The following is a 25084-nucleotide window of genomic DNA, read 5'->3' as shown; positions in this document are numbered from 1 at the left end:
TGTCTGAGAGTTCTCTCAAGTACTGATCTATTCTCCGTATGACATACAAACCCCATGAACTCACTTTTCCACTTCTATAAACTACTTCTAATCAACAATTATTTAAAATAGAGTATTTGGCTAGAAAACTGATCTTCCCAAAAAATAAAATGTGACCACCTCAGATCATTAACTAGATGCCATCTTTTAACCACCTCGTGACTCCAGGCTCTGTGAGGCAAAATGCTCATGCCCCCTTCTGTTGTGGACCAGTCCTTTCCTACGATACTCCATCAAGTTATTCTTCGCAAAGTCTTTGGTCATTTTGGCTAATATCAGCTCCAAAGAAATACTGACATCAGACACTTATCTATTCGTGTTGGTCAGTGCCAGAGCCTTCGGCACTGTGACAACCTGCAGACAACCTGCGGAAGGCCCTAGAGCATCACTCACACACCACAGCAAAGAAGCCCAACCACAGCCGGCACACACCCTAACACTACGGTTACTGTGCAAGCGCATGTGAGGGGTGGTGAGGGTACGGGACGCTGGTGGGGTGAGACTACCTGGTATCATGGGCACTGCTGATGGATTTGGGCAGCACAGAGTCGCCACCAGAGGGGCTGGGCCGACTGGCAGCAACAGCAGCAGCAGCAGCAGCAGCAGCAGGGCTGCCGTGGCTCCGTGCGTCGGAAGGCACGCTCCGAGTGCTAAGACAAGAAGAAAAGCTTCAGGAACACATGTGAGAAGAGGGAACGGACTTGAAAATCATTTTCAATTAAAAATAAAATATGGCAAGGGGGTGAAATATATTTAAAAATATAAAATGCAAATTGTTCTTTGAGATTTGAGTCTAGGTGTAAAAAAGAAAAAACCTAACTTCAAAGCTTTTCTTTTTTTTGAGACAGCATCGCACTCTGTTGTCCAGGCTGGAGTGCAGTGGCGCAATCATAGCTCACTGCAGCCTTGACCTCCTGGGCTCAAGTGATCCTCCCTGCCTCAGCCTCCTGAGTAGGTGGCACTACAGGCACGGCCACCACACCCAGCTATTATCTTTCTTGTATTTTTTGTAGAGACCATGTTTTGCTACGTTGCCCAGGCTGGTCTCCTGGGTTTAAGTGATCCTCCCGCCTCGGCCTCCTAAAGTGCTGGAATTACAGGCATGAGTCACTGCACACCGGTCCCCCCAAAGCTTTAAAAAAAAAAAATAACTGTGGTCCTTATCTAGCAAATATTGTCAAATAAAATTAAACTTTTAAAAAGTGATTATACAGGCAAGAGAAGGTGCTCACTACCTCAAGATGCAGAAATGCCACCACATTCAAGGCAGTTATCGTGAATGTACTATAGTTTCTGAATTCACTTAGTGTTTAAGTTGCTTTGTAATTACATATGCAGATAAAAATTGAATCTGGAAAGGTCATTCTAGTTTTTCTCCACTTTTAGTGATATTTAGTATTGTTTTCAAACATTGACTACACTATCCACATTCAAATTTGTTTTCCGAAGGTTATTTTTCAAAGGCAGGAAAGGAAAAAATGACTCCACAGCCAGCAAGCATTTAGTAGCTTGAGGTGATAAATAAGCTGAGAAACGAAGTTATCTTGAAAGGTACAGGTCTGTTTTAAATTTGCATGTCTTTTTCTTTTGAGACTAAAGGCTTCAAGATAATGCAAGTAAGAGCTTTTACAAACGTACGAACAACGCAGAAAAGGTGTTTAGCTCTCAGAGCAAGCATCTAGTAGCTTCAAAAGTATCAGCATGCATATCGGAGAGCACTCTGTAAAGCAAATGACTAGATAAGCACCAAATACCTGAATCCCTCTGGAGTGGGGATAATGAGGTGTGGGTTAGGAGGGTCACTATGGCATCGAGGTACCTTCATAGGACGAGGGCTGTTCCGATGAATGGCTGCCAGCAAAAATGGCAACAAATGCAACTTGTTAATACAGTCCACAGAAAATCATCAAACCAAACAGTCAAAATGGAAAATGGAATGTCACTTATTTTGGCCAATGACCAAGGTAAGTCCATTTATATAAGTAAAAAATAATATTACATATACAAATGTTATGGAAAATGTCACTTTTTAAAAGTCAGTAAAGCCCTATTATATATATACAGTTTTCTCCATCAAAAAACATTTTTAAAAATCCTGGAGTAAAACATACACAATGTAAGCTAAACAAACGATTTAACCGATTTTAGGGATACATGAAAATGTGGTATCTCCCTAATAAAAAGGAGTTCTTTATGCTGTCTACATGTTAAAAAGACTGTGGTCACTGGAGACATTTCGAGAGGAGGTCACTGTCATTTTCCGAGTGCATGGAGTTTTATTCAGTTCCTTTAAACCAGATAAGGTAGATTTAACTGAGTTATTTTTTTCAAGAGCATGTTTTCTTCTGCTTTTAAATATTCTGGTAATAGGTAAATATGAATAAAATTTAAAATAAAAATTTAAAACTAGATAAAATTTAAAATTAGAGATCTTACCTAGTGATTACAAATATGCTGACAATTCCACTTTCCCAATAACTAGATGTCAATATTAGTGGACATGTGTTATATTTTGCCTACTCTCCGTAACATGCTTTTCTCTGCTTTACTTTTAACAATCTGTTTTAACCCTCCTTAGTATTTTTTTAATGTCATATTTTCTCTTCATGTTAATAATTTTAGTCTATATATGTTTTATCCCAAATAGGTTTTATCCTAAATGGAAATCCTGTTTCTTCATGATTTTATTTCCTATTAATAAGGGGAAACAAGAGAGACAGAAGTAGTAAAAATGGAGAGATCTGAAGTTCCCTTGCAGAACTTACAAAACAAAACTTAAGGGATTGTTAACAAAAAAACCTCAGGCAATTGGTGTCTCTGATTCATTATCCTAGCTATTACAATGGCAAATGGAAGAAATTCAATAGTAACACAGGTTAAAAAAAAACAAAAACAAAAGATTTGGTGAGTCTTTAATTAAGCAAAGACACTGGGAACTAGTCAAAAATTAGTAAAAATTTTCCTACAAATAAAGACATTCTGTTTAAAAAACCATGTGCACATATTATGTTTTGCATGAAACAAAACAATTATTTTAATAGTAGGTATATGTAACACTGCAAAACTTTCCACTTCATTGGAAGGAAAATTCAAATAGCTAATAAACAAAATGGATGTTCAAATGTCACTACTGGTAAACACTGATTATACAGATGCTTTTCACAGCCAAAATAAACAAAAGCCCATAAAAAATGGTAGAAAGAATTACAGTATGTTCATGACGGCCACAGTGTGGCCAATAAAAAGAACGAGTGAGATCAATACCTGTTGACATGGAGACATTTCTCCAATTGTAAATGAACCACCCTATATATGGCTGTGTGATGAAATGGGCACAGAGAAAGGTACAGGGAGAATGCATTTGTGTGACTATATGAATCTATAGAAAATATGGAAGCTTACATACCAGGTTGTTATTTGTTATGTGCTTACAACAGAGGGAAAAGAAGAAAGTAAGCAACAATAACAACAAAATCACAATTGATGTGCTCTCATTTTCATTCATTTCTTTTGTAAGAAAAGAACATAAAACCAAATGATGACCCCTGTTGTGTGTGGAACACTAGAATTTACACAATGTTATTACTTATTTAATCCTCATTAGCATCCAGTTTCACTCATTAAAAAGAGAGGCTCAATGATGTTAAATGAGCAGCCCCAGGTCAACTGCTGTCCAGGCCCCCGACAGTTCAGTTCCACTAACCCATAGTGGCTGAGAGGACAAAGGACCATGTGAGTCTCCAGAGAGCGCTATTAATTAACTGTCCCACTGCAGTTTGGAGTGGCAGGCATATTGAAAGATGAGCGACTCAGATGTTACCCGGGACTACCTTTGGATTCAGGAAGTATAAGTCATTTTCATTTTGTCCTTTGTAATCTTTTTCTACATTGATAAATTTTCTAAATGAACATCTTCCATATTTTTCTAGATACTTTTTCTATGTTGTAATTTTTCCACAATGAAAATGATTCCTTATCTAATAAAATATTTTAAAATAATTCTTACTGAATTATCGATCACATGTTCTTACAGAAGTGTTTTAAGATATCGGAAAATCAAAATTATTCATAGCTTAAGCAAAAGCCTGATAAGACAATAGCATGCTTTATATAAAATGCTCAAATAGTCTTACAAATGGTAACTTCCATTTTCACAACAACCTTGGGAGAAAAAGAGGTATAAACTGAAGATTAAAAAATCAACAATTAAAACCCATTCTACTTAATTTTCTGCAGCTAGCAAGTACCCTATATGAAATACAGTTGGTGTTCAATAAATTTACCATTTATGAATTATATTTTGCGTAATTTAAATTGCATAAAATTTCTAAGTTTTCTTTTTTGGGTGTTTATTACTTACAAATACAGTTTTGTTTTATTTACAAACTATCTCAAGAACGGCATAAGACATAGCTTTTTTTGACATATATTTTGTTTTCAATATTTCAGCATATACTATAAAAGTGTTACTCATTCAATGTGACTGTAAAATTGTACATAAACTGTAATCAAAAATTGTAATTGAAGTAATATATATAGCAGCATAACTTGATTTTTTAAACAGCAAAACCAAATCAGAATTACTACAGCTGGTGGGAAGGTGGGTACTTGGGAAAACTGTGGAGAAATGGACACTGCTCTCCTCAAAGGTGAGGAAGGGGGGACAGGGAAGTTGTCTGCTGCTTGGCAGACAACACCCTCTTCCAGTCTTTCCTCCCCATCAGAAAAGATGGTAAGGGGGAAAAAAGAATAGTAGTTTTGGTATAGAAAAAAATGTATAATTGAATACTGCTGGCTAGCATGGAATAGCTTATGGCTGACATTTTAATCTTCCTGTCAGATTTAGAAAGGTTTCTGTGGAGTTCTCTGTCTACACACCTCATTCTGTCCCTCTCACTATCGTTTTCGTGAATACCGTTAAGACACCTCTTATACCATTTTAAACCACTGCAATTACAAGAGGATTTGTCTACTCAAATCATCATGTTCCAGAAGAAATGCTGTAACGGCTGTCTTACCAAGGTACAAACCTGTAACAGGACTGTGTGGTTTTCCTATGACATGGCCAATGCATTCATTCATCAAGGCTTGTAAACTCTAGAAACCGTAAGAAAATGGGAAAGGTAAAGAGAAAACATGCATACTTTCTTAATTACGTAAGTAGCACAAATTAATTTTCAGTATATTTTTAAAAACATGCTACCCAAAATATTTTCAGTTAGTTTAAAAGAAAATAGGTATAAACACAAATTGTATGTAATTTAAAATAATACAGTGTATTTCATTTTTATAAGTAAAAGCAAATTAGCTGTCAATTTCCCATAACACAATAACATGTACAAGCAAAGAACTTTTCATGTAATCGTCTCTATTACTGGGAGAATAAAATAAATGAATTCACACTTTGAGCAACATCATGCTAATCTGATGACACTTATCAGACTAACAGTGATAATATTTAACACGAGCATGATGCTCTCAAATGATGCACACTGAGGTAAAAGAGCTAATCCTTGTTCTGCCCCAAAGCAGCAGCTATGATGGCAATAAAAATATAAATCTAACAAATAGTTTAGAAGGGCCAGGGTTTACAAACTAGACATTGACTTAGTTGAACACTAATGTTACAAACAAAAAGAAAAAAAATCTTACTCTGCTATGAGGAGTACTTTAATTTCTCAGCATTATCATTACACGAAAAATATTTACAAACCACTATTACATATAAAACATATACAACCAGAAAATAAGGAGTGACTGGCTTATTTTATAATGAAAAAAACTTTAGAATATTCCATACCAAGAAGTCATCTTCTGGTAAAGCTGAAATAAAGGCAGGTTCGATTGCTTGTAGAAAATCAAATCCTTGAGTCGCCCACCTGGTACATGAAAAAGTTCCGTAATCACATAACAACCAAGAAAATGCTGTAGCAGTTTTAGCCTGTACAATATTGAAAAGTAACATAATTATAATTACTATTTAGGACACAACACGTTTTTTTGCTTGGGTTCAGTAAGTTTACAGTGTGACCTTTTGGAAAGGAGAATAATTTTTTAAAATTTAATTGTTTTGAAACCAAGGGAAGCATGGAAGAGGATTTTAGACATGATAGGTGCCATCTGTAATTCAACAATTATTTATGAGTTTTATAACACAAAGTTCCTACTTTGAATCTCAGATGCAGCAAATGTGTTTTCTCTAACTTGGAGAAATTGCTTAATGACTTTAAACAAGTGCCCTATGCTATCCCTCCATTACAAATTACAGAACACTCAGCTATGTTTCACACAGTCATGACACTTTAATAACTATGTTTACTTTAGTGGAGCTACTATTGAGCCTCACAGATGATTCACCCGTTTTACCCCTGCAAATTCCAACATGGTTTCTTAATGAACAAATTTCATGAGGGAGGAAAATACATTAGTCATCAGGAAGACTTGTCAAAGGAGAACATGAACATGAGTTCCCTTAAAGGTAACTCCAATTTGGAACAAATTTTTAAAAAAAGCAGTTTTCTCTATATATTTTTCCATTAAAAAAAAACCTGATCACCAAAGAGTTTAGAGTATTCCCTTCTGTGTCGTCTGCTTGAAAAGAATCCCACAGAACATATATGAACAAATACCACCAACCCCACATGACGCGTTTCAGAAACATCCTACTTGGTCATTACCTGGGTCTTGTACCTCTACCACTCTCACATTTAGTCAGGACATAATTCATCCACTTCCGGGCAAAGCTTATATATTTGTCTCCTATCTTCTGTCTAAACTCCCCAGACATCAAACGAACAACTTCTTTATGATACTGTAAGAAGATTTCATGTATATCAAAATTAAGGAAATGATCATTAAATAATATCACACACTATAATGCCATGTCTGTTTAAAATGTTTTCTAAAAGCAAAAAGTTAAATCCAATTAAAATTTCTATATTTTGAATATTATGAAGAATTATGGAAAGTATAGTGTTTCAAAATGCAGTTTCATAAATGTTTTACTCCTGAGTTTAAATTAAGAATGTGCTTTTATGATATAAAACATCTCTTTAAAGTTTTAAAATATAAGTAGATGGCTGTTATCACAAAATAAAAGTTGGACAATTACCTAACAGTTTAAAAGTAAACTAACATCTCTGATATACAGCAGTGATGTAAGATGATATTCTTGATTAAACTGTGATTACAATATTAGATTTACTGTAAAAGGTTCCAAAAACTTTCTGTAAGTTATCAAGCAATTACTAAATTGTACCATGTGTTTCCTCTTATTTTGAACCTACCTCAAATCCAAAATTGTACCCCTGAATCATTGCTTCTCGGTAGTACTGTTGTAAGGTGACAGATTCAGATTCATCAACCTCAGCATCAAATTCTGATGTGAACATGTGGTCCACGCGGTCAATGGCATTGCTTATTCTGTTACATAGCTCCAATGCGTCATTCTAAAGAGTCCAAACCATGATTAATGCAAAATGAAGCAAATCATACAATACCACATTTTAAAGGAAGATTTCGTTCATCATCACACAGACATTAACCACTACAAACAAGTCAGCCACTTGGTAAAGGAATTACCAAATATAGAAGAAGTTATGTCATTTTATTTGGCATTCTTAAATAGAAGAGAAAAAATGCATTTGAAATGATAGTCTAGTTATAATCTGCTCTTGGAATAGATGCTTTTATCTTCAATATTTTTATACATCAACCACCTATTGTTTTCTCCTCTTGGACGGTTGCTCAACCCTAAGTATGGGTGCAATTCCACAGAGTGAAAAAGTCCATGTACTTCTAGATGGCCTCCTCGAATCATGCTGTCCTCATTTCCCTGCTACTCCCTGGTCCAGGGGTTCTCTTCTGCGGCAGATTTTTCCCCCTCCCCTCAACGTCTGGAGACATTGTCCAGAGAGTTTTTGATGGTCGAAATTTGGAGGAAAAAATGGAACTACTGGGATATGCTGAGTAGAGGCCAGGGATGCTGCTAAACATCCTACAATGCACAGGACAGACCTCCATGACAAAGAATTACTGGCCCAAACGTCCACATTGAAGAGGCTAAGAAGCCCTGCCCTAGCTCGAGCTTTCATCACCTCTGTCAGCAACACCACAATAGCTCCAAATTGGTCTCCCTTTCTACCCACCCTTACACACGAGTGCACACAAGGTCTCCATCAGGCAATCCCTTTACTATGGTTACAAAATATTCTTCCAGCAATCTATAGAGAGAGATAACCTAAATATTTAGTTAATAAATGTTTATAGATAAATTAGACAAATCAGACTGACAGAAGAAAAACAAATGTTTACGAAATGACTTGTAACTTCAGAGAGTGTTTCTTCTTCAAGAAGTTAAGCCTTAATGTGAGTGAGAAGACATAACTGATGGCCTGGAAAAGTGTGGATGAGATCAAGACTGATAAATGGGATACAAAATAGAAAGTGTCAAAAACAGAAAATAATGGAAAAAGACAGCCAGGTTGGGGCTTGTCATAAACTTTGAAAGGCCTTTGTGCTTCTCTGCAACTTTTTTCTATTATATTTAATTTGGTTGAATTATTTATTAAACAACAATAAATCAATCTTCTATTACACACTGCTGATATGGAGTACCTCTAGTAAATACTGGGGATTGTGAAAGGAGAATGAAATTTACACTGGGAATGAAGAGACCTAAATTACTACATTTTCAACTTTGCCACTAACCAGTCATGTAGCCATTATGAATAAGTCACATAAAGTTCAATTCTCTGTCCTTTCCAATTATAATTCTACAGCTTCAGGAAGAATCTAGAATCTGTAGTTTAGACATAAGAAAATATGTATTGGGAAGAGAGGTGAGTGGGCGGGCAATTTAAGAGCTCAAGTTCCTTGGATGATATTACCTTACACACATTACCACACACTGACTTTCATCAAAAAGGAAAAATCTCAGCTAATGTAGAGGACAGTGTAGTACCTTCAGCTGCTGCAAAGCTTTGGCGATGACCGGCTGACTGGATGTCTGCTCCTGGCACAGAGTCATAAGTCCCTCAATGGACTGCTGGAAAGCTTTTCTCTGAATTGTGAGATGGGCAGACTGCATGACAACTAGTAAAAGATTATCCACCTGGGAGGAAAATCAAGCACAGGACATAAAAACCAACCCAGCTACTAGTTGTTATTCTAGTTCAACACCAGTCCAAAGACAATGCCAATCTCAGGGATACCAGGCCAACAACCATTTGATCAGAAAGTCATTTTTAAACAAAGCTTCTCCTACACAGCAACACACTTCAGTGGGCATTGACAGCTGGGATATTCAGCACCATGGAGAAGAACCCTTTGGGACTGCAGGCATGACATCTTTGAGATATCCTAGAACTTCAAGTAGTTCAGTACTGCTAGTGCAGAGTGTGTGTGTGTGTGTGTGTGTGCATGTGTGTGTGTGTATTGGAGCAGCATGTGAAGAAGGAAAATGTAGGAATAAGATAGAAATCAGATGAGGGGCCTTATATAAAACATTAAGAAATCAAGACTTTATTACTTTTGTTCTTCAAGAGATAAAGAGTCCTTGCAGTATTTTAAGATCTGTGATGCAATCAGATGTATTATAATGATCATTCCAGAAGTACAAAAACAAACACAGAATTGGAGAGACAGAAGGTGAGGTTTGAAGCAAGGAAACTCAAAGTCAGAAACTGCAATAGTTCAGGAGAGGGATGGTAAAGTGCTGACTATAGCAGCTGCTCTGGGGATGCAGGGAAAGGATCATTTACTGGAAATGCTTCTGGCTTGCCAGGGCAAGGTATCAACTGGAAAGACGGGAGGCTGAATTTGCATTAGCTGTCACACTTCTGGTTTAAACATGTGAGTGAACGCGGACCCATTCACTGAGATGGAATATAAAAGCAGAGTTGCTGGGGTGAGGGATACAGCAGCCAGTGTATACTCAGTTCTGGTGAGGCTGAGCTCATGGTGCATATGAACACTCACTATGACTGTTCCTAAGCTGAACACAGATAAATGAGAAAGCTTCTCATAGTTTATAACTAATGAGTTATATAAACTGTCACGAGGTCCCTGTTAGGTAGGGAGGGGATAGCCTTCACTACAAAAAATTAAAATTAAATAACCAGTAAACCTGAGTACTTGGAGAACTGGGATTTCTAGAACTACAAATTATATTAGTGACATAATTCCTTTTAGATCATAGCTCCACAGATCTAACTATATGACTGAACTAAGAAAAGGTATAAACCAGATAGATGGTTTATTCCAAATATTCCAGTATAATTTAACTTAACAGAATGATATATTGTACAAATTATGCTGCAAAATGACCTATTAACACATAGAGGCATATTTTTGGGAAGTATATACTTGTGATTACTATGGTAGTCAAACCCCTCATTCTTACTAAAAGTCCTTTAAGTAACACTGCTGAAAAGTTGGAGATGAGATGTACCTGCATGCTTCTCAGGGTGTCAACAGTCTCCACCTGAGGCACGACTTTGACAGGCTGTGCCTCCCAGGTGCCCCAGCTGTCCTCTGAATCACGGGCTCGATCACCGTGCTTGGTCAGAAGCAGATAGGCATCGATGAGTACGTCATCTGAATCTTTTGAACAGTCCTTTCCTGCAGCTGCATTGAGTAACTGCAAAATAATACTCTTCTCCTCAGCAAGAGTGTCTGGAACAAACACTTGCAAGTTTTCTAACCCAGGAATTTGTATCTGCAAAAGAAATAATCCCAAATCTTAAGGAACACTGTACATTAGGGAAATATGTTATTTAAAACAAACCTAGAAAGGAGAGGCAGGTTTGGGAAAGGGGATGTGGGAAGGGCTTGAATTGGAGCAGTGAGGGAACTGCAGGTAGCCGGCTTCAGTGTGACTGAAGGAGGCAGGAGGAGGAGAGTCTGAATGCACTGGAGGAGAGGCCTTACAGAGTCTCCCCGATTACTGGACATCCTCCTCACTGCTTTATTTTCAACAACAAAGAAAATACTCGATGGGGAGGCAAGACAGCCTGAAAAAACCTCAACCACTGCTAGTTTGTGATGCTTACAGAAAGTCACCTGGCTTGGGAAAAAGGCAAAAATTGTTAATACAGATTCTCTAATTATTCCAGGGCAGGGAGCCGGGGGGTCATCACAAGAAGGCTCTTTGAGATCAATTTCTCAAAGGGTACACATGTGGTGGCACGGTGCAGGTCATCCCTCCCACTCTCAGTATGGGAACGGGATACAACCGTGGGCTTGGGATAAAATGTCCAGTGATGACATCACATACGGATTCTAACAGTGCTAAATCTCAAACAACTTAAAGTGGCGTAAAGTTGCTGACTCAAAAAGTGGCTCTAGTGATGACCAGGATCTTGATGTCAAAGATTTACTGTAAAACCTCTGAACTGCATCAGGAAATATAAGGGTGAAAAACAAAACCATTATTTAAAATGAATATTATCTCCTTATACACATTACTTTAAATATGTGTAACTAAATTAATAAACAGCATGAGTAAACTTTTTATTATTTATCTAGACTCTGAAGACAAGTTAATAAGTCAAGTATGAAAAAGACTGTTTCATTATTCCACTGGTGAATTACAGGACAGTCTTACAACTGGGGTTGTGGTACAGCCTTCAGAGCCTGTAGTATTTACCACCTGGGCCTTCAAGAAAAAGTTTGCCCGTTTTAGAATAAAGAAGGAAAGGCAAAATGTTTCAATCACACCATTTGAAGTACTTACCTTGACATACTGTTTTGATTTCAGAACATCCAGGAGGTCTCTAACTGGGGCTGAAAGCCTGAATTCTGCTGCTATTTCCAGGTCCTAGGATCACAGTTACAAAGAAACTTCTTTACGGTTAGCATTAAAAAAATAAGATAAAAGAAAAATAAGAAAAAAGGTACTAATTAATCAGGATTGCAAGCTTACCTTTCTCAACATTTTAGCAAATCCAAGTGCTTTGGAAGCCCTTTCTCTGGCTTCATGGAAGAGCTCCTTCAGGGCTCGGCTGATCTCTATAACAGACCTCCTGCCAAGTGGATTCAAGTCCAGTTAGAACGCATTAGGGAATATTCCAGAGGTGCAAGAGGGATTTAACAATAAAGATGAAGCAAATTCCAAATCACAGTAATAAATAAAGACTGCGGATTTTTTAAATGGGAACAAACAATTATTGAAGATGTAGTCAAAACATTCAGAAGCCTGCTCCTGACAGTTTTGTAGAAAATATTCATATCCTTTCAATGTAAGCAGGGCACATTTAATAACCTTCAAATAATAGGAAGCTCAATTTTCTTAAGATTTCATTATGATCATTTCTTGGAGTTTAAGGTTAAGTTCTTAACTCCTGGCTGATAATCTAAAAAGAAATATATACAGTGTGATCTGGGAAATATTTAACAACTGGCTGCCCCTAAATTACTATCTTATGCAGTGCATGCTGATTTCTGTGGTGTAAATACTCCCATCATAGCTAATGTCAAGGCAGCAGTACAGTGTCACTGAGCAATGAATGGGAAGAGATGTGCACGATCAGCTCTCAAGCTGGGAGAAGCAGCTCCAGCACACCACTGCCCATGGCCCCCTGAACTGGAGCCGCTCTCTAGTTCCCCATCTTCATTCCTGCTTTCTCATGTTTCTTTGGAATCTACATGCTTGGGGTTATTTTGAACCCACCATGTTAGCTCTCAAAACTGTAAGACCTACAAACTTATTTATTCCATTTCTCAGCTATTCAATATTTTCCGAGGTGAGAACCCATGTGGGAACTTCTTTAACCTTGGCATAAAAACATACCAGGTGTTCTGAAACTCAAAATGTGTTTTTCATCAAACCTTGAATGGTGAGCGAAAACATTTTAGCTTTGGAGAAGTCAGTTCTATTTGAGCATTCGCTAAGTTTGACTCATATGACCTTGCTGATTCTATGGCCATAAAGTTGCTATATGCCTGATATATATACCACAAAGAGTAGCAATTTCAAAAGGTTCGACCTAAATACTATCTGCACAGAATTGGAGGAAATTAAACAGAGAAACCATAGTTTCACACACTTAAGTTTAAAGTTCAACAGAAGGAGTGCACTAAGAATAAAAATGTACCAAATGTCATTAAAATGTATTAATGGACCACTACACAGATTTTTTAAAGAACAGAAACTAATATAAAAGGCATCTCAGACAATGTAAATAAAGAAAATTCTACTCATTTTTTATAGTCAACTTTCTCTATCTCTAGTTTGTTTTGAGACAGAGTCTTGCCCTGTTACCCAGGCTGGAGTGCAGTGGCACGATCTTGGCTCACTGCAACCTCTGCCTCCTGGGTTCAAGAAATTATCTGCCTCAGCCTCCCAAATAGCTGGGATTATGGGCGCGTGCCACCATGCGCAGCTCATTTTTTTTGTATTTTTAGTAGAGACGAGGTTTCACCATCTTGGCCAGGCTGGTCTTGAACTCCTGAACTCATGATTCACCCATCTCGGCCTCCCAAAGTGCTAGGATTACAGGCGTGAGCCACCACGCCCAGCCAGTTGGCACTATTTTTATCACATTAAATAAATTCTAAGTTCCCCTTCAAAGAAAATTTCACATAAAACCATAATTAAGAAATCACATGAAAAGACAAGACAGTTATAAATAAATCCTTTTACATCTACTGCCCAAATTCTTCCAGGCCAACACAATTTGGTTTGAACAAGGCTCCTTCTAGGATCTCACCATGAGGAAGAAAACTACGAGATAAGAAGTGGAAGAGGAAAGGAAGCCTAACTCCAACCTGATTTCGTCGGAAGCACTGCTGTCATCCGCACTAGTCCAAAATTCAGCACAGCTCTCCTGCAAGCCAAATTCTAAAAAACTTCCTGTAGATTTCAGCAGCATTCCTGCAATGTCACTAAGGGAACAAAAATAAAAATAAAACAGAGAAGAAAAACTGTCCCTACTCATAGCCTAATTCTTGACTGAGAAACTTGAAAGGCTCAGCTACTGCTCTGATGGTTTAAAAATCAAAAATGAAAAATTTCTCTTCTTTTAATATAAAACCCTGGACGTGGAAAAATAGGAATCTGGATTATGGCACGTACCTACCTTTGCTCTATTACCACAGTATCTCACCATAAACCTCAAAATCTTAAACTGTATTCATAGCAGCTATGGGATTAGTACACCAATGTTATTTCCATCTTAAATATTAAAAATGGTCTAAAATGGCCTCAGACTAAATGACAGGATAAGGGGGGAAGGGAATTCCTTAAATGCAACTGTTTTTACAAATTTCCCCCACAATGAGCTTTGTATAGTCAATAAACATGAAACACTATCTGGCTGATCCTTCTCATTGAGTACACAATTCTAAATACTAGTGTCAAAATGTACACCCCAGTATATAAAATGAATCTAAATGAGTGAAGTAAAATTCAACAACAGTTTACTGACTTAGGATGTTCAAGGAAAAAAACTTAGCCTAGTAACAGAGAGCAGGTAAGCATAGAACCAGTATCAGATGCGGCAGGAGGTAAGTGCTAGGCTTGTCGGAGGAGGAGAAAGATCAACCCCGAAGGCAGTTTCAGACCCAGCTGAAGGCATGGCTTCATGTCCAGAAAGCCCTGCGATGGGCCTTGCAGGCAAATGCAGAATTTTAACAGGTGGACTAACAGTGGGAAGAGGAAAATCTGCGAGGAAGAAAATGGAAAAGGCGGAAGGAAAGTCCAGGAAGAACAATAAATATGATTAAAAAGCATGAAGATGTGGTCAAGCAAGCAGGTTCGTGAAAAAAGAAAATCATCCAATCTGAAGAGTAGCGGGTATTTAGGCTACAAAGGGACAGGGGAAAGTCCTGGGGCCATGCTGTGGAGGGCAATGGATGTCATGCTCATTAGTCTGGCGTCTGATAAGCAAAGAGAGTAAAATATCTGATTGGGAAAGGGGTCTGATTGGAAACATGCTTTTAAAAAGAACATTATACAGAAATACTAGAATGTACTTACTCGACAAAGATTGAGTGCCTATTATGTACTAAGCAGCAGCAAACAAAACAGGTAAAAGCCCTCCAGTGGATGGAGAAGAACAATACATAAAACAAGAAAGGGATATGTATTTCAGGTTATTGGTAAGTGCTATGGAGAAAAGGAACAGAGAAAAAACTAAGGAGTTGTGGGTAGGAATTTCCATCTTAAATATACTGAGAAGGTAACATCTGGATAAAGACCTGAGGAAGTGGGGAAACAAGTCATGAAAATAACTGGGAGGAAGAGCACTCCATGGAGAGGGGCTAGCTGGTGAAAAGGGCCTGAGGCTGGAACATGCCTGGCCTGAGACAGTGAGGAAGCCACTGTGGCTGGGAAGCGAGCACAGGAGGGTCTAGAAGGAGGACAAAGACGTGATGAGAAATAGGACCATGTCAGGCCTTGCGGGCCACTGTTAGGCAGTCTTACGTTTCCTGACTAAGATGGGGAGCCACTGGGAAACTGAGAGAAGACAACGGTCTAACACACACTTTAACCAGACCATTCAGGCTGTGGTGTTGAGAATAAACTCTAGGAGGCTTCAGGCAGAAGTAGGGAGACTGTTTAGAGAGCTACTGCAATAACATACGTGAGAAATGACAACCTGGGAAGAGTGAAGTGTGGAGTGCTTGAGAGGCAGAGGTCAGATGCTGGATATACACTCAAAAGACAGCCGAAAAGAGTCGAGGTAGTGTGTGCAGGGAATAAAGGAGTCAGGGTTGATTCCAACACTGACTGACCCTGGGAGAAACAGTGTTTGAAGTAGGAGCTGCTGCTCTAATACAACAGATAAAAATTGGAGTCGAGAACTAGAATAAAAGTGGACTGCTCACAAGAAGGGGGAATGAAAAAGCTTCTCAGAGCAAGGATCATGAAGGCAAAGGCCAGAGACTGCACTCTAGGGAATCTGAAGGACAAGCAAAAGACAGAAACACAAAGACTGACAAGAGGAAGTGAGGGTACAGTGACATTAAACAACATGAATTTGTAGTGAAACTGAACAGTAACTTTTTAAAAAACATTTCTTCAACAAAGCTTGACAGGTTGGAAACAGAAAATGCAAACAGAAGGAATTAGGCAAAGCAGAATCATGGAAAAGTAAGGAGGGAGAGATGTTGCGAATGACAATGAATGCCTTTTTAAAAAAGGCTGACTATGGGTACCAAGCTGAACAGACAAGCAAAGACAGCCTGGGGATCACAGCCTGATGGATGGAGTTATGAGAGGGGAGCAAGTTCACCGTCCACTCCAAATAAAGACAGAGGATGTAAAAAGAACTGGCCATTAGAACAGAGAAGTGGATACAAGATTCTGAGAGACTGAACATAGGAGAGATCAGCAGAGTCAAGAACAAAGCTAGAGTCCTGCAGAAGTCACGCCGAAGGAACCGGGAGACAGGGTAGGCAGCAGAAGCTGCTGCTCTAATACAACAGACAAAATGCAATGGGGTCCAGGACTAGAATAGGCGTGCTCTTATAAGACTTTATAAAAGGGATACAGAAAAAATAAAATGCCTGATGAAACAAGTGGGAGAAGGTGGTGCCAACAGACAGCAGCAGAATCTAAAGCACAGAAGGACACTGATCCTCATCTGAGCCAAAGCAAGTCCGAGGTGCAGCGGCCACCAGCAAAGACCATGGAGACGCAGCCTGTGCCCAGTGATCCTAAGCTTGCATGCAAGATGTTTATTTCCTAGAACTGACAGACCAGTTCAGCCCTGTGACTGCACTGCTCTCTTCATGATTCCCCCTTGTTTATACTTCTATTCCTTCACCCTACATACACCAAATGCATAGAGTCTGTGATGAGCACTACATTTCCCAAACAGTGGCAGTAAAAATACTTTATCTAAAATACTTCTTAAATTCTGCATGTCCCCACCAAGACTGACATATGCGGGTATATTCTACTCTTGAAGGACTTAAAATCTCCTTCCTTTTATTGGGGGAAAAAAGGGTTTATTCTAGGGCAGAATTTCTCAAGTTCAAAGCTGACATCTGAGTGGATAATTCTGTTGTGGGGCCGTTCTGTGTGCCGTGAATGCGCAGCAGCCTCCCTCCCCATTGTCCACTCGCTGCCAGGAGCATCTTCCCAGTCATGACCATCAAGTGTCTCCAGATACTGCCCAATGTCCCCAAGGGGAAAAAAATCACACCTGATTGAGAAATACCACTCAAAACTTGGAAGAGGGCGCACATATGAGATATGGATAACTGCAATTTTCATGTAACTAAACGTACAAACGCATAGGAGAGAATCCATGAGTAAATGGTGTGAGAGCAAGAAGGTGGGAGTGTCGCGTTCAGAAGCACAAGAATTCCTACCAGAAAAGCTTCCCGGCCTGTGCTTCTCCTCCCCGTATGTAATGAGTTATTTCTTTGGTGAAATTCCATTCTTCTTCTAACAGATTTTTTAAACTATGGGATGCTTGAGGTAATTGCTGTAGCATTTGGATCCAGCTTCTCATGTAATCAAAATACACCTTAAAATACAAAAAGTAAAGGGAGACATTTGAGAGTGGAACTTGGCAACTCGGTGCTCTCACCTGAAAGCTACACATCAGCAGGGTAAGGTGGGAGGGGGATGTCACAGGCACGCCGCATTGAGAGAAGCAAGGTTCTCACCACTGTTAGCTGAGGTCTAAATGAGGATTTTTTTTTAAAAAATCACAAAGCTAACTCCCCAGCAATTTAACATACTATTGACAACCCCTTCAAAATCCTAACAAGAAAAATGTTCACAATCTACAATAAAGGGGAAAAAATCAAAAGACAGCACCCAGAACTTTTCATTATGAATGTACTGTCAACATTATTCCTTTAAGAGGTTAGGATCTTAATGACCTACTTCAGCTTGAGATGGTGCCTTATGTGCAGAGAGGAGGACGTCAACACCCTTCTTCACACCACCCCTTCCTAACATCTAGATTTGTGTGATAAAATGCTTTCAAGGCTTGCAACATATAAATGATGATCTAAAACCAAAATATCCAGTTGTTCTGAAGTGGGATTTATGCCCACCACAAGTACTATTACAACAGCCTTCCTGTTCTTAAATCCTCCTTTGGATTTATCCTGTGATCAGCAGGGTTCAAGTATCAAGCAGTTTTTCTCAACAGGTCTGCAATGGCCGCCTTCTAGAACAACTCTGTCTATGGACTCCTTTACTTAAAAGAATAGCTTGACGGGGTAGGAGATATTTGAGTCACACATTCTCTCTCTCGGAACTTTTCAGACATCACTCCACTCCCTTCCAACCCCGACTGTGACTCAGCGTGAAGCAGTCTGTCGCCAGCCTGAGCGCCCACCCACCACTGCTCTCCCACATCCTGAAGGTGACTATGCTCGGGTTTCCACACTCAGATGTTTACAGGATTCCTTTCTCTATCCTAGGTTTCGGTGTTTTCACCAGGCTGTATCTCGGACTTCACTGTTGGCAAAGATATTTTTCTGAGATCTGGTAATAACTTTCAGTAGGCAAATCTGAAGTCTATTCTTTATTTCAAGACAACTCTCTTCTGCTGTATCGTTCACTGTGTCTGAGTCCTCCACCCTCCAGGTGTGTGGTGTGACTGCAGTTCTGGGTCTGTTATGACTACAGTTGTGTGTGCAGAATCTGTAATTCATGGGTCTACCATCCTCAACACCAGGCTCAGAACCGCCCTTTCACTTCTTGGTGAGCTCCGCCATCTCTGTGTTTTTCCTTCCTGAGGACAGCTTCTTCCTTGCGGCCCCCAAGGGGCAAACTATCTCTTTTTTTTTTTTTTTTTTTTTTTGAGATGGAGTTTCCTCTTGTTGCCCAGGCTGGAGTGCAATGGCGAGATCTTGGCTCACCACAACCTCCACCTCCCGGGTTCAAGTGATTCTCCTGCCTCAGCCTCCCCAGTAGCTGGGATTACAGGCATGCGCCATCACACCTGGCTAATTTTGTATTTTTCGCAGAGACGGGCTTTCTCCATGTTGGTCAGGCTGGTCTCAAACTCCTGACCTCAGGCGATCTGCCCACCTCAGCCTCCCAAAGTGCTGGGATTACAGGCGTGAACCACTGTGCCTGGCCAACTCTTGGTCTTTCTATATACTCTAAGGCTGCAAAGTCAGCTTCCTCCTGTTCCCACTGCTCCTTTTTTTTCTTCTTGCGACAGAGTCTTGCTCCGTTTCCCAGGCTGGAGTGCAACGGCGCGATCTTGGCTCACTGCAACCACCGCCTCCCAGGTTCAAGTGATTCTCCTGCCTCAGCCTCCTGAGTAGCAGGGACTACACGTGTGCACCACCATGCCCAGCTAATTTTTGTACTTTTAGTAGAGACGGGGTTTTGCCATGTTGGCCAGGCTGGTCTCGAACTCCTGACCTCAGGTGATCCACCAGCCTTGGCCTCCCAAAGTGTTGGGATTACAGTCGAGAGCCACCGCACCCGGCCCCAACTGCTCCTTTTAAACCATAATTTGTACATATTCTTCTTTAAAAAGCAAAACAAAAGACCCTGCCCCTTTAAGATTTATGTCATCAGCCACACCACTGGCCCCCTCTTCAGATTGTCACCTATGGACTTCTAATCTGCCTTCATCTAACAGTCTTCCCTCCATCTCGGGCTCAGCCACCCTGCCGTGGCTTAGCATCACGCGGAAAACCCACCGAACACTTCTTCAGTCCAGCTTCCCGACTGCCTCCATCTCCAGTGGCCCTTCCTCCACTTTTGATGGGGTTCCACCTTAGATCTTGTCACTGCCAGAACTGCTCCATCCCCAAATCACCAGTTCAAACACCAATAATAAAGCCTCCTCTCCTCCTTCCAGGAGATTTGTTCAACCACTACCACTGCAACTTGTTTTAGCCCTGTCTGGAACCCTAGCCCACTGACTGCTCATCTTTCTGCAACTCACAACCCCTTTCTTTGTTCGCTTTCCTCTGGCTTCAGTTCAGATCCCATGGGCTTATCCTTTCAACAGCACTGCAATCAGCATGCTGGCATCCCCGATGCTGCCTGCACCTTGCAGCCCCTTACTGTCTCTTCATCTCACCTGTTGGTCAAGACCCCAAAGCTGGCTTAAGCCTACCATCCCATTCCCCCTGCCTAGGCTCAAGAAGCTGGGGGGACTAATCATAATCACCAGCCACATAACATTTCTGGGAGTTATATTTCTATCTCTACTTAGCTCACTTTCCTTCTCTCTAGAACACTAGTTTGAAACTTCCCCATTTTCCTCCAACCACTAATACCCACCCCCACCCATTCTCAGCAGATGATCTCTACCTCTCCACACAAAAATAGAAGTCATTTCATATAAAATCTTTCATCTTCCTGGTCCCAAACACGCAAACCTACAGGGTTACATCCTCTCTTCCTCCCTTGTGTATAGCAGAAGAACTACTGTTCCTCCAAATCCCAATGCTTGTGCTTTGAGTTTGAGACCCATCTCCTCCAAAAGTCTGAGGAACCTCACCCTTTTCTCATATATACATATTAATACATATATATATATATATATATATTTTTTTTTTTTTTTCCCCATCTCTTTCCCTTAACAAAGTCAAGCCTGGGGCTTTCAAATGCCCGCAGCCCAATTTAAAACTCCTCACCGGACTCACATCTTCACCACTCACCCAGCTGCAGGAGCTGGACACCCACAGTCACTCCCAACACCTTGTCCACATTTGATCCACCCCAGTCCTGCCATTTCACTGCCTACGTTTCCTTTGAATCCTTATACTTCTTTCTGAATGTATATTACACCCTCTAATCCAACGACTTGCATGTGCATTCCTGGAATGGCCTTGAACTGTCCCTCTCACATCTGCTCTGGACCCCCAGCCTACTCTCCACCTGCAGCCAGAGCCCCCACGGGCTGCCTGGGGTTCCTTGCTCTTGCCGGGCTCCCACACGGACTGCACCTGCTACCAAAAAGGGGCTTCTCTTGATCTTTCTCTTTATAAATTAAAAAGCAAAGAGGCTAAAAAAAATTCTAAAAAGTATTCTACAAGTATCATCCAGAATAAACAAATGTTAGTATTTTGTCATATTTGCTTTAGATATGTTGCTGTTGATTTTTCTTTAATTTTTAAGTTCCAGGGTACATGTAGATGTTTTTACAACAAGAAATAAGACACCAGAAAGTTAGTTTCTCCTTTGTTCTCTCTTCACTTCTATCTCTTTTCTTCCTCCCTAGAGGCAACAATGATCATGAACTGAGTACATTTCCTTCTAGTCTATAAGCTTTTTAAAACAATCTCTTATTACAGGAACTACAATATATAGTATTGTTTGGTCTCAGTTTTTCATCTGTTACCTAAACTGGATTATAACGTATATAAATTTCCGGCAAGTTGCAATGCTCCCCCCTCAGAGAAGCCTGACCTCCACACAAAGTCGAATCTAACTACAGTCCACAAAAGACCTGTGCCTTTCCTGAGGGCATTTTTCTCAGCTGTGGTCTTGTTCACATGGTTCTACAATCACCATGGCCCCCCCCATTCTTAAACTCTAAGAGGGAGTTTATGCTCGACACTAGCTCCTCGGATCCCGCGTGGTGCCTGCCTGGCACACACTGGATACTCAATAATTAATCTGTAGGATGAAAACTTAGAGCTTCCCTGCTCCTTTGCTCTTTGTTCTTCTGCAGAAACTCAAATTGTGCACATGTGAGCTCTCATGTCTCTTCTACAACTACCACATCTCACCCATCATTTTCATATTTTCAATCCTTATAAATCCTTTTAAGTGGTTTCCTTAAGGCTATCACATGTTCCTACATCATGTATTATTCTGTTTATTGTCTTGGTTACTTCTGAGGCCAGGGACCCAGGAAATGAGATAACAATTCACAGCTTTGATTTAGATTTGACGCTCCAAATGCTCACCAAGTTACTTCCTTTGACCTACATGCTTAAGTGTCTCAGTTTTTCGAGTACAGTGGATGTCATAACAGAGTAAAGCCCCCAAGGTCACAAATTTTCTGCATCATAACTTGCTAATCACTGCTTCCCCTCCCCCTGCTAAGAGAGCTCCCATTCGGTAAGTCTTCCTGGCAACCAGAGAAGGCTGCGGTGTCGCTCGCGCTCCTTCTGTCGGGCAGCTCTTCAGTCAACAACAGAATCCCTGGAGAGACAGGCTCGGCTTCGGTCATGGCTGTCACACACCTAGATATCAAGGCTCTAGTTAATCTCTGGGTGGGCCTTCTGGGCCTAAGGTGGAAAAGTATTTAGAGCTTGGGTTCACCTTCATTTTAGTTTACATTTCAAGGCAAATAATTCTAACAGTCTTTTTATTTTTGGAAGGGTATGGGAAAGGATATTGTGGCCAATTTCCTCCTTCCCTGAAGAAGGAATTTTTCCATTTGCTGTTTTCGGTGGGTTTCCAGACAAGGGTGTTGTGTTAAACATAATTTGACTGCCAATTCAATTGCTATTCTTTCCTTCCTTCCTAATAGAAACACTGATTTTGTTTGGGCTCCCCTAGTCCTCAGAACACACCTCTGCCCTGATCCTTCTAGCACATTATAGGCCATAATTTTAAAACACTGACAGTTTCTAGTTTTTTCATCTGTGAGAAGAGAGATGTAGATAATTGACAGTAATGCCAAAACTAAACTCTAAGCCTTTCTAAAACTAACTAGCTGTGAATGTTGGTAAGTCACTTAGCCTAGGCTTCCACTATCACACAGGCTCACCAATGGCACAGAAACTGGCTGACCAGGAAGGAGTGGTTCACATGCCTGGTGCTCCTCACCCTGCTCCCCCGCCACTACAGGATAAAGGGCCAGCAAAGACAGTTTATGAAGCAAAGCATATTCTGTCTTCTTAAACTTCTGGTTTAGTTACCCAGAAAGAGAGAAAAATAATAATTTGCTTGTTGCTTTTTTCCACAACTTTTCAAGATAAAGATTCTTTTGACATAAGAAATATATAGTGGGCAGGTGTGAGGGCTAATGCCTATAATCCCAGCACTTTGCAAGGCCCAGGCGGGAGGATCACTGAGTCCAGGAGTTCAAGACCAGCCTGGGCAACATAGTGAGACCCTGACTCTACAAAAAATTTTTTAAAAATTAGCCAGATGTGGTGACACACGCCTGTAGTCCCAGTTATTAGGGAGGCTGAGGCAGGAGGATCGCTTGAGCCCAGGAGGTTGAGACTACAGGAAGCCGTCAACACACCACTGCATTTCAGTCTAGGTGACAGAGCAAAATTCTATCTCAAAAAAGAAAATAAATATATAGTATTTCAAAATACAGCCATTTTACACACTTAGGTCTTTTATATAGAGAATAATTTCTAACTCATTAAAATGATTTCTTGCAATATGCCAGATATAATATGTCTCATTCCCAGCCACATTCTTCCTTCTCTACTTCTACTACAGAGGCTGGAAAGCTCAACATGTGCATTCCCAGCCTCCATGGCAGCAGTGAGGCCATGCAACAGGTCTGATAAACAAGAGGCAGGGGAAACATGCTGGGTGGGGTTGCCGGGAGAGCTCCTATTGCTCTGATAAAAAGGTCTGGACTTAGCTGGTAAGGTCTGTTTCCCCTTTTCTTCCCGCTTAGAAGTGAGAGTGGTATCTGCAGGTGCTGTAGCCATCCTTAGGCAGGACACAGTAAATGTTAAGAATGAATGCACCCCACCTACAAGGATACAGTTTTCTTTATTATTTCATTAACCTGTCACATTACGTAATCATCTATGCATATACCCTAATGAATCTAACGTGTACTTACGATACATGAACACTATCAGATACTATGGAAAACAAGATAATTTCAAGTTATAGCCCTTGGCTCATGAAGCTTTCAGTCTAACTAGGGCAACCTGAGAAAAGAGTCTCTGTTTAAACGTTAAATCATATAGTTCTAATCGTAACTGCTAAAAAGAGTTCAAAGAAGATATAAACACAGGCTAAAAGTTAAAACTGTCAGATAAAGCTTTCTAGAGAAAAATAAAACCTGAAAGTAAGCCTTAAATAGGTAGATAAAGTAGAGGAGGGGGCATTTCTAACAGGAAAGAAGAATGTGAACAGAGGTTAAAAGCACAGGGCACATTCAGTGTACGTAAGAAGATAGGAGGTCTCTCTTCAGGACAAAATAAAAATAGGTCTACTCCTGCCCAATCAAGCTATTTACAAGTCCTCAAATGTGCCAGGTTCCTTAACTAACCCTTAACTCATCTTTTTAAGATTCACCTTCCTCACTGGAAGTGCCTCCCAGACAACTCAGCAAGCTTCTCTGCTAGCACCTAGCCCTCAGGGGTGTTAGCATCTACCATGCCTAGTCCCACCAGACTATGAGTGTCTTGTTGATCTTCAACACTCCCAGAGCCATGCAAGGTCCCTAGCACATCCTAGGTATTATAAAAATGGCTGATGACAGATGGTTCACTGACATAGGACCATATTTTGATTCTACTTCTGGGCCATTCTGCCATAAGATGAACTATTCTACAAGTAAAGAATGAACTAGGTTAACATTTGTCAAAAACTTCCAACTGAAAAACAATTGAGAATTTTTTAAATGTGGATTTCAGAGAAACAAATGTAATCTAATACCAGATGGAAAGACTGATTCAAGATCACCACCGCCCCCCGCAATACACACACACAAGCTATACTTTCAGGGATCATTTCTATAATTCATTACTAGAGAAGTTTATCTGAATATGTATGCCAACGCTGTTTGCAAAACAAGGAAATACAGGCTTACTTTTTTTAAAAAAGAAACAAAGAAAGAAAGAAAAATTCCTCCCCACTGCTTCTGACCATAAGCATTTTATGCAGATCCTCTTCAAAAGCGTCAATATTGCAGTCAGGCTTCTCCAAGTCCTCCAGAACCTCCTGCAGCATGAACTGGTAGTACTGCTTCATCAGCAGGCCGCCCTTCAGCACCTCCTTACACTCTCTCACCAGCTGCAAAACAACACACACAGGTTCCAGCAGCCATAAACTCCAACCAGATGATCCGTGTTTTATACCTTCCTACTTAAATCTTCAAAAAACTCAGAGGGAACCTTGTCTCTAAAAAACCTACAATAGTTTCTAGATTCTTGATCGGTTCATTTTATGTAAATA

The 25084-nt window shown here is 40.1% G+C and overlaps 1 protein-coding gene across 7 annotated transcripts in view; it reads right to left on the bottom strand.

The window, feature by feature from the left end:
• MAP3K4 (mitogen-activated protein kinase kinase kinase 4) overlaps nt 1-25084 on the bottom strand; it is a 126349-nt gene that overhangs the window by 18354 nt on the left and 82911 nt on the right. For 3 of the 7 annotated variants that reach the window (XM_055268942.2, XM_055268980.2, XM_055268990.2), the window contains 13 exons: nt 24776-24922; nt 17359-17516; nt 13807-13923; nt 11963-12062; nt 11774-11857; nt 10490-10756; nt 9002-9151; nt 7326-7487; nt 6717-6850; nt 5840-5918; nt 5058-5136; nt 1794-1890; nt 546-689 (listed from right to left, as the gene is read on the bottom strand). In XM_055268942.2, the coding sequence (XP_055124917.1) occupies nt 546-689; nt 1794-1890; nt 5058-5136; nt 5840-5918; nt 6717-6850; nt 7326-7487; nt 9002-9151; nt 10490-10756; nt 11774-11857; nt 11963-12062; nt 13807-13923; nt 17359-17516; nt 24776-24922 (1718 nt within the window). The remainder of the gene's footprint in view (nt 1-545; nt 690-1793; nt 1891-5057; nt 5137-5839; nt 5919-6716; nt 6851-7325; nt 7488-9001; nt 9152-10489; nt 10757-11773; nt 11858-11962; nt 12063-13806; nt 13924-17358; nt 17517-24775; nt 24923-25084) is intronic. The other 4 variants (XM_055268970.2, XM_063623241.1, XM_055268949.2 and 1 more) reach the window with 3 other exon arrangements.

This window comes from Symphalangus syndactylus, chromosome 2 (assembly GCF_028878055.3).
Source record: "Symphalangus syndactylus isolate Jambi chromosome 2, NHGRI_mSymSyn1-v2.1_pri, whole genome shotgun sequence".
NCBI lineage: Eukaryota > Metazoa > Chordata > Mammalia > Primates > Hylobatidae > Symphalangus > Symphalangus syndactylus.
The sequence above is the reverse complement of the archived record's forward strand: the minus strand, read 5'-3'. Positions and strand labels throughout refer to the sequence as shown.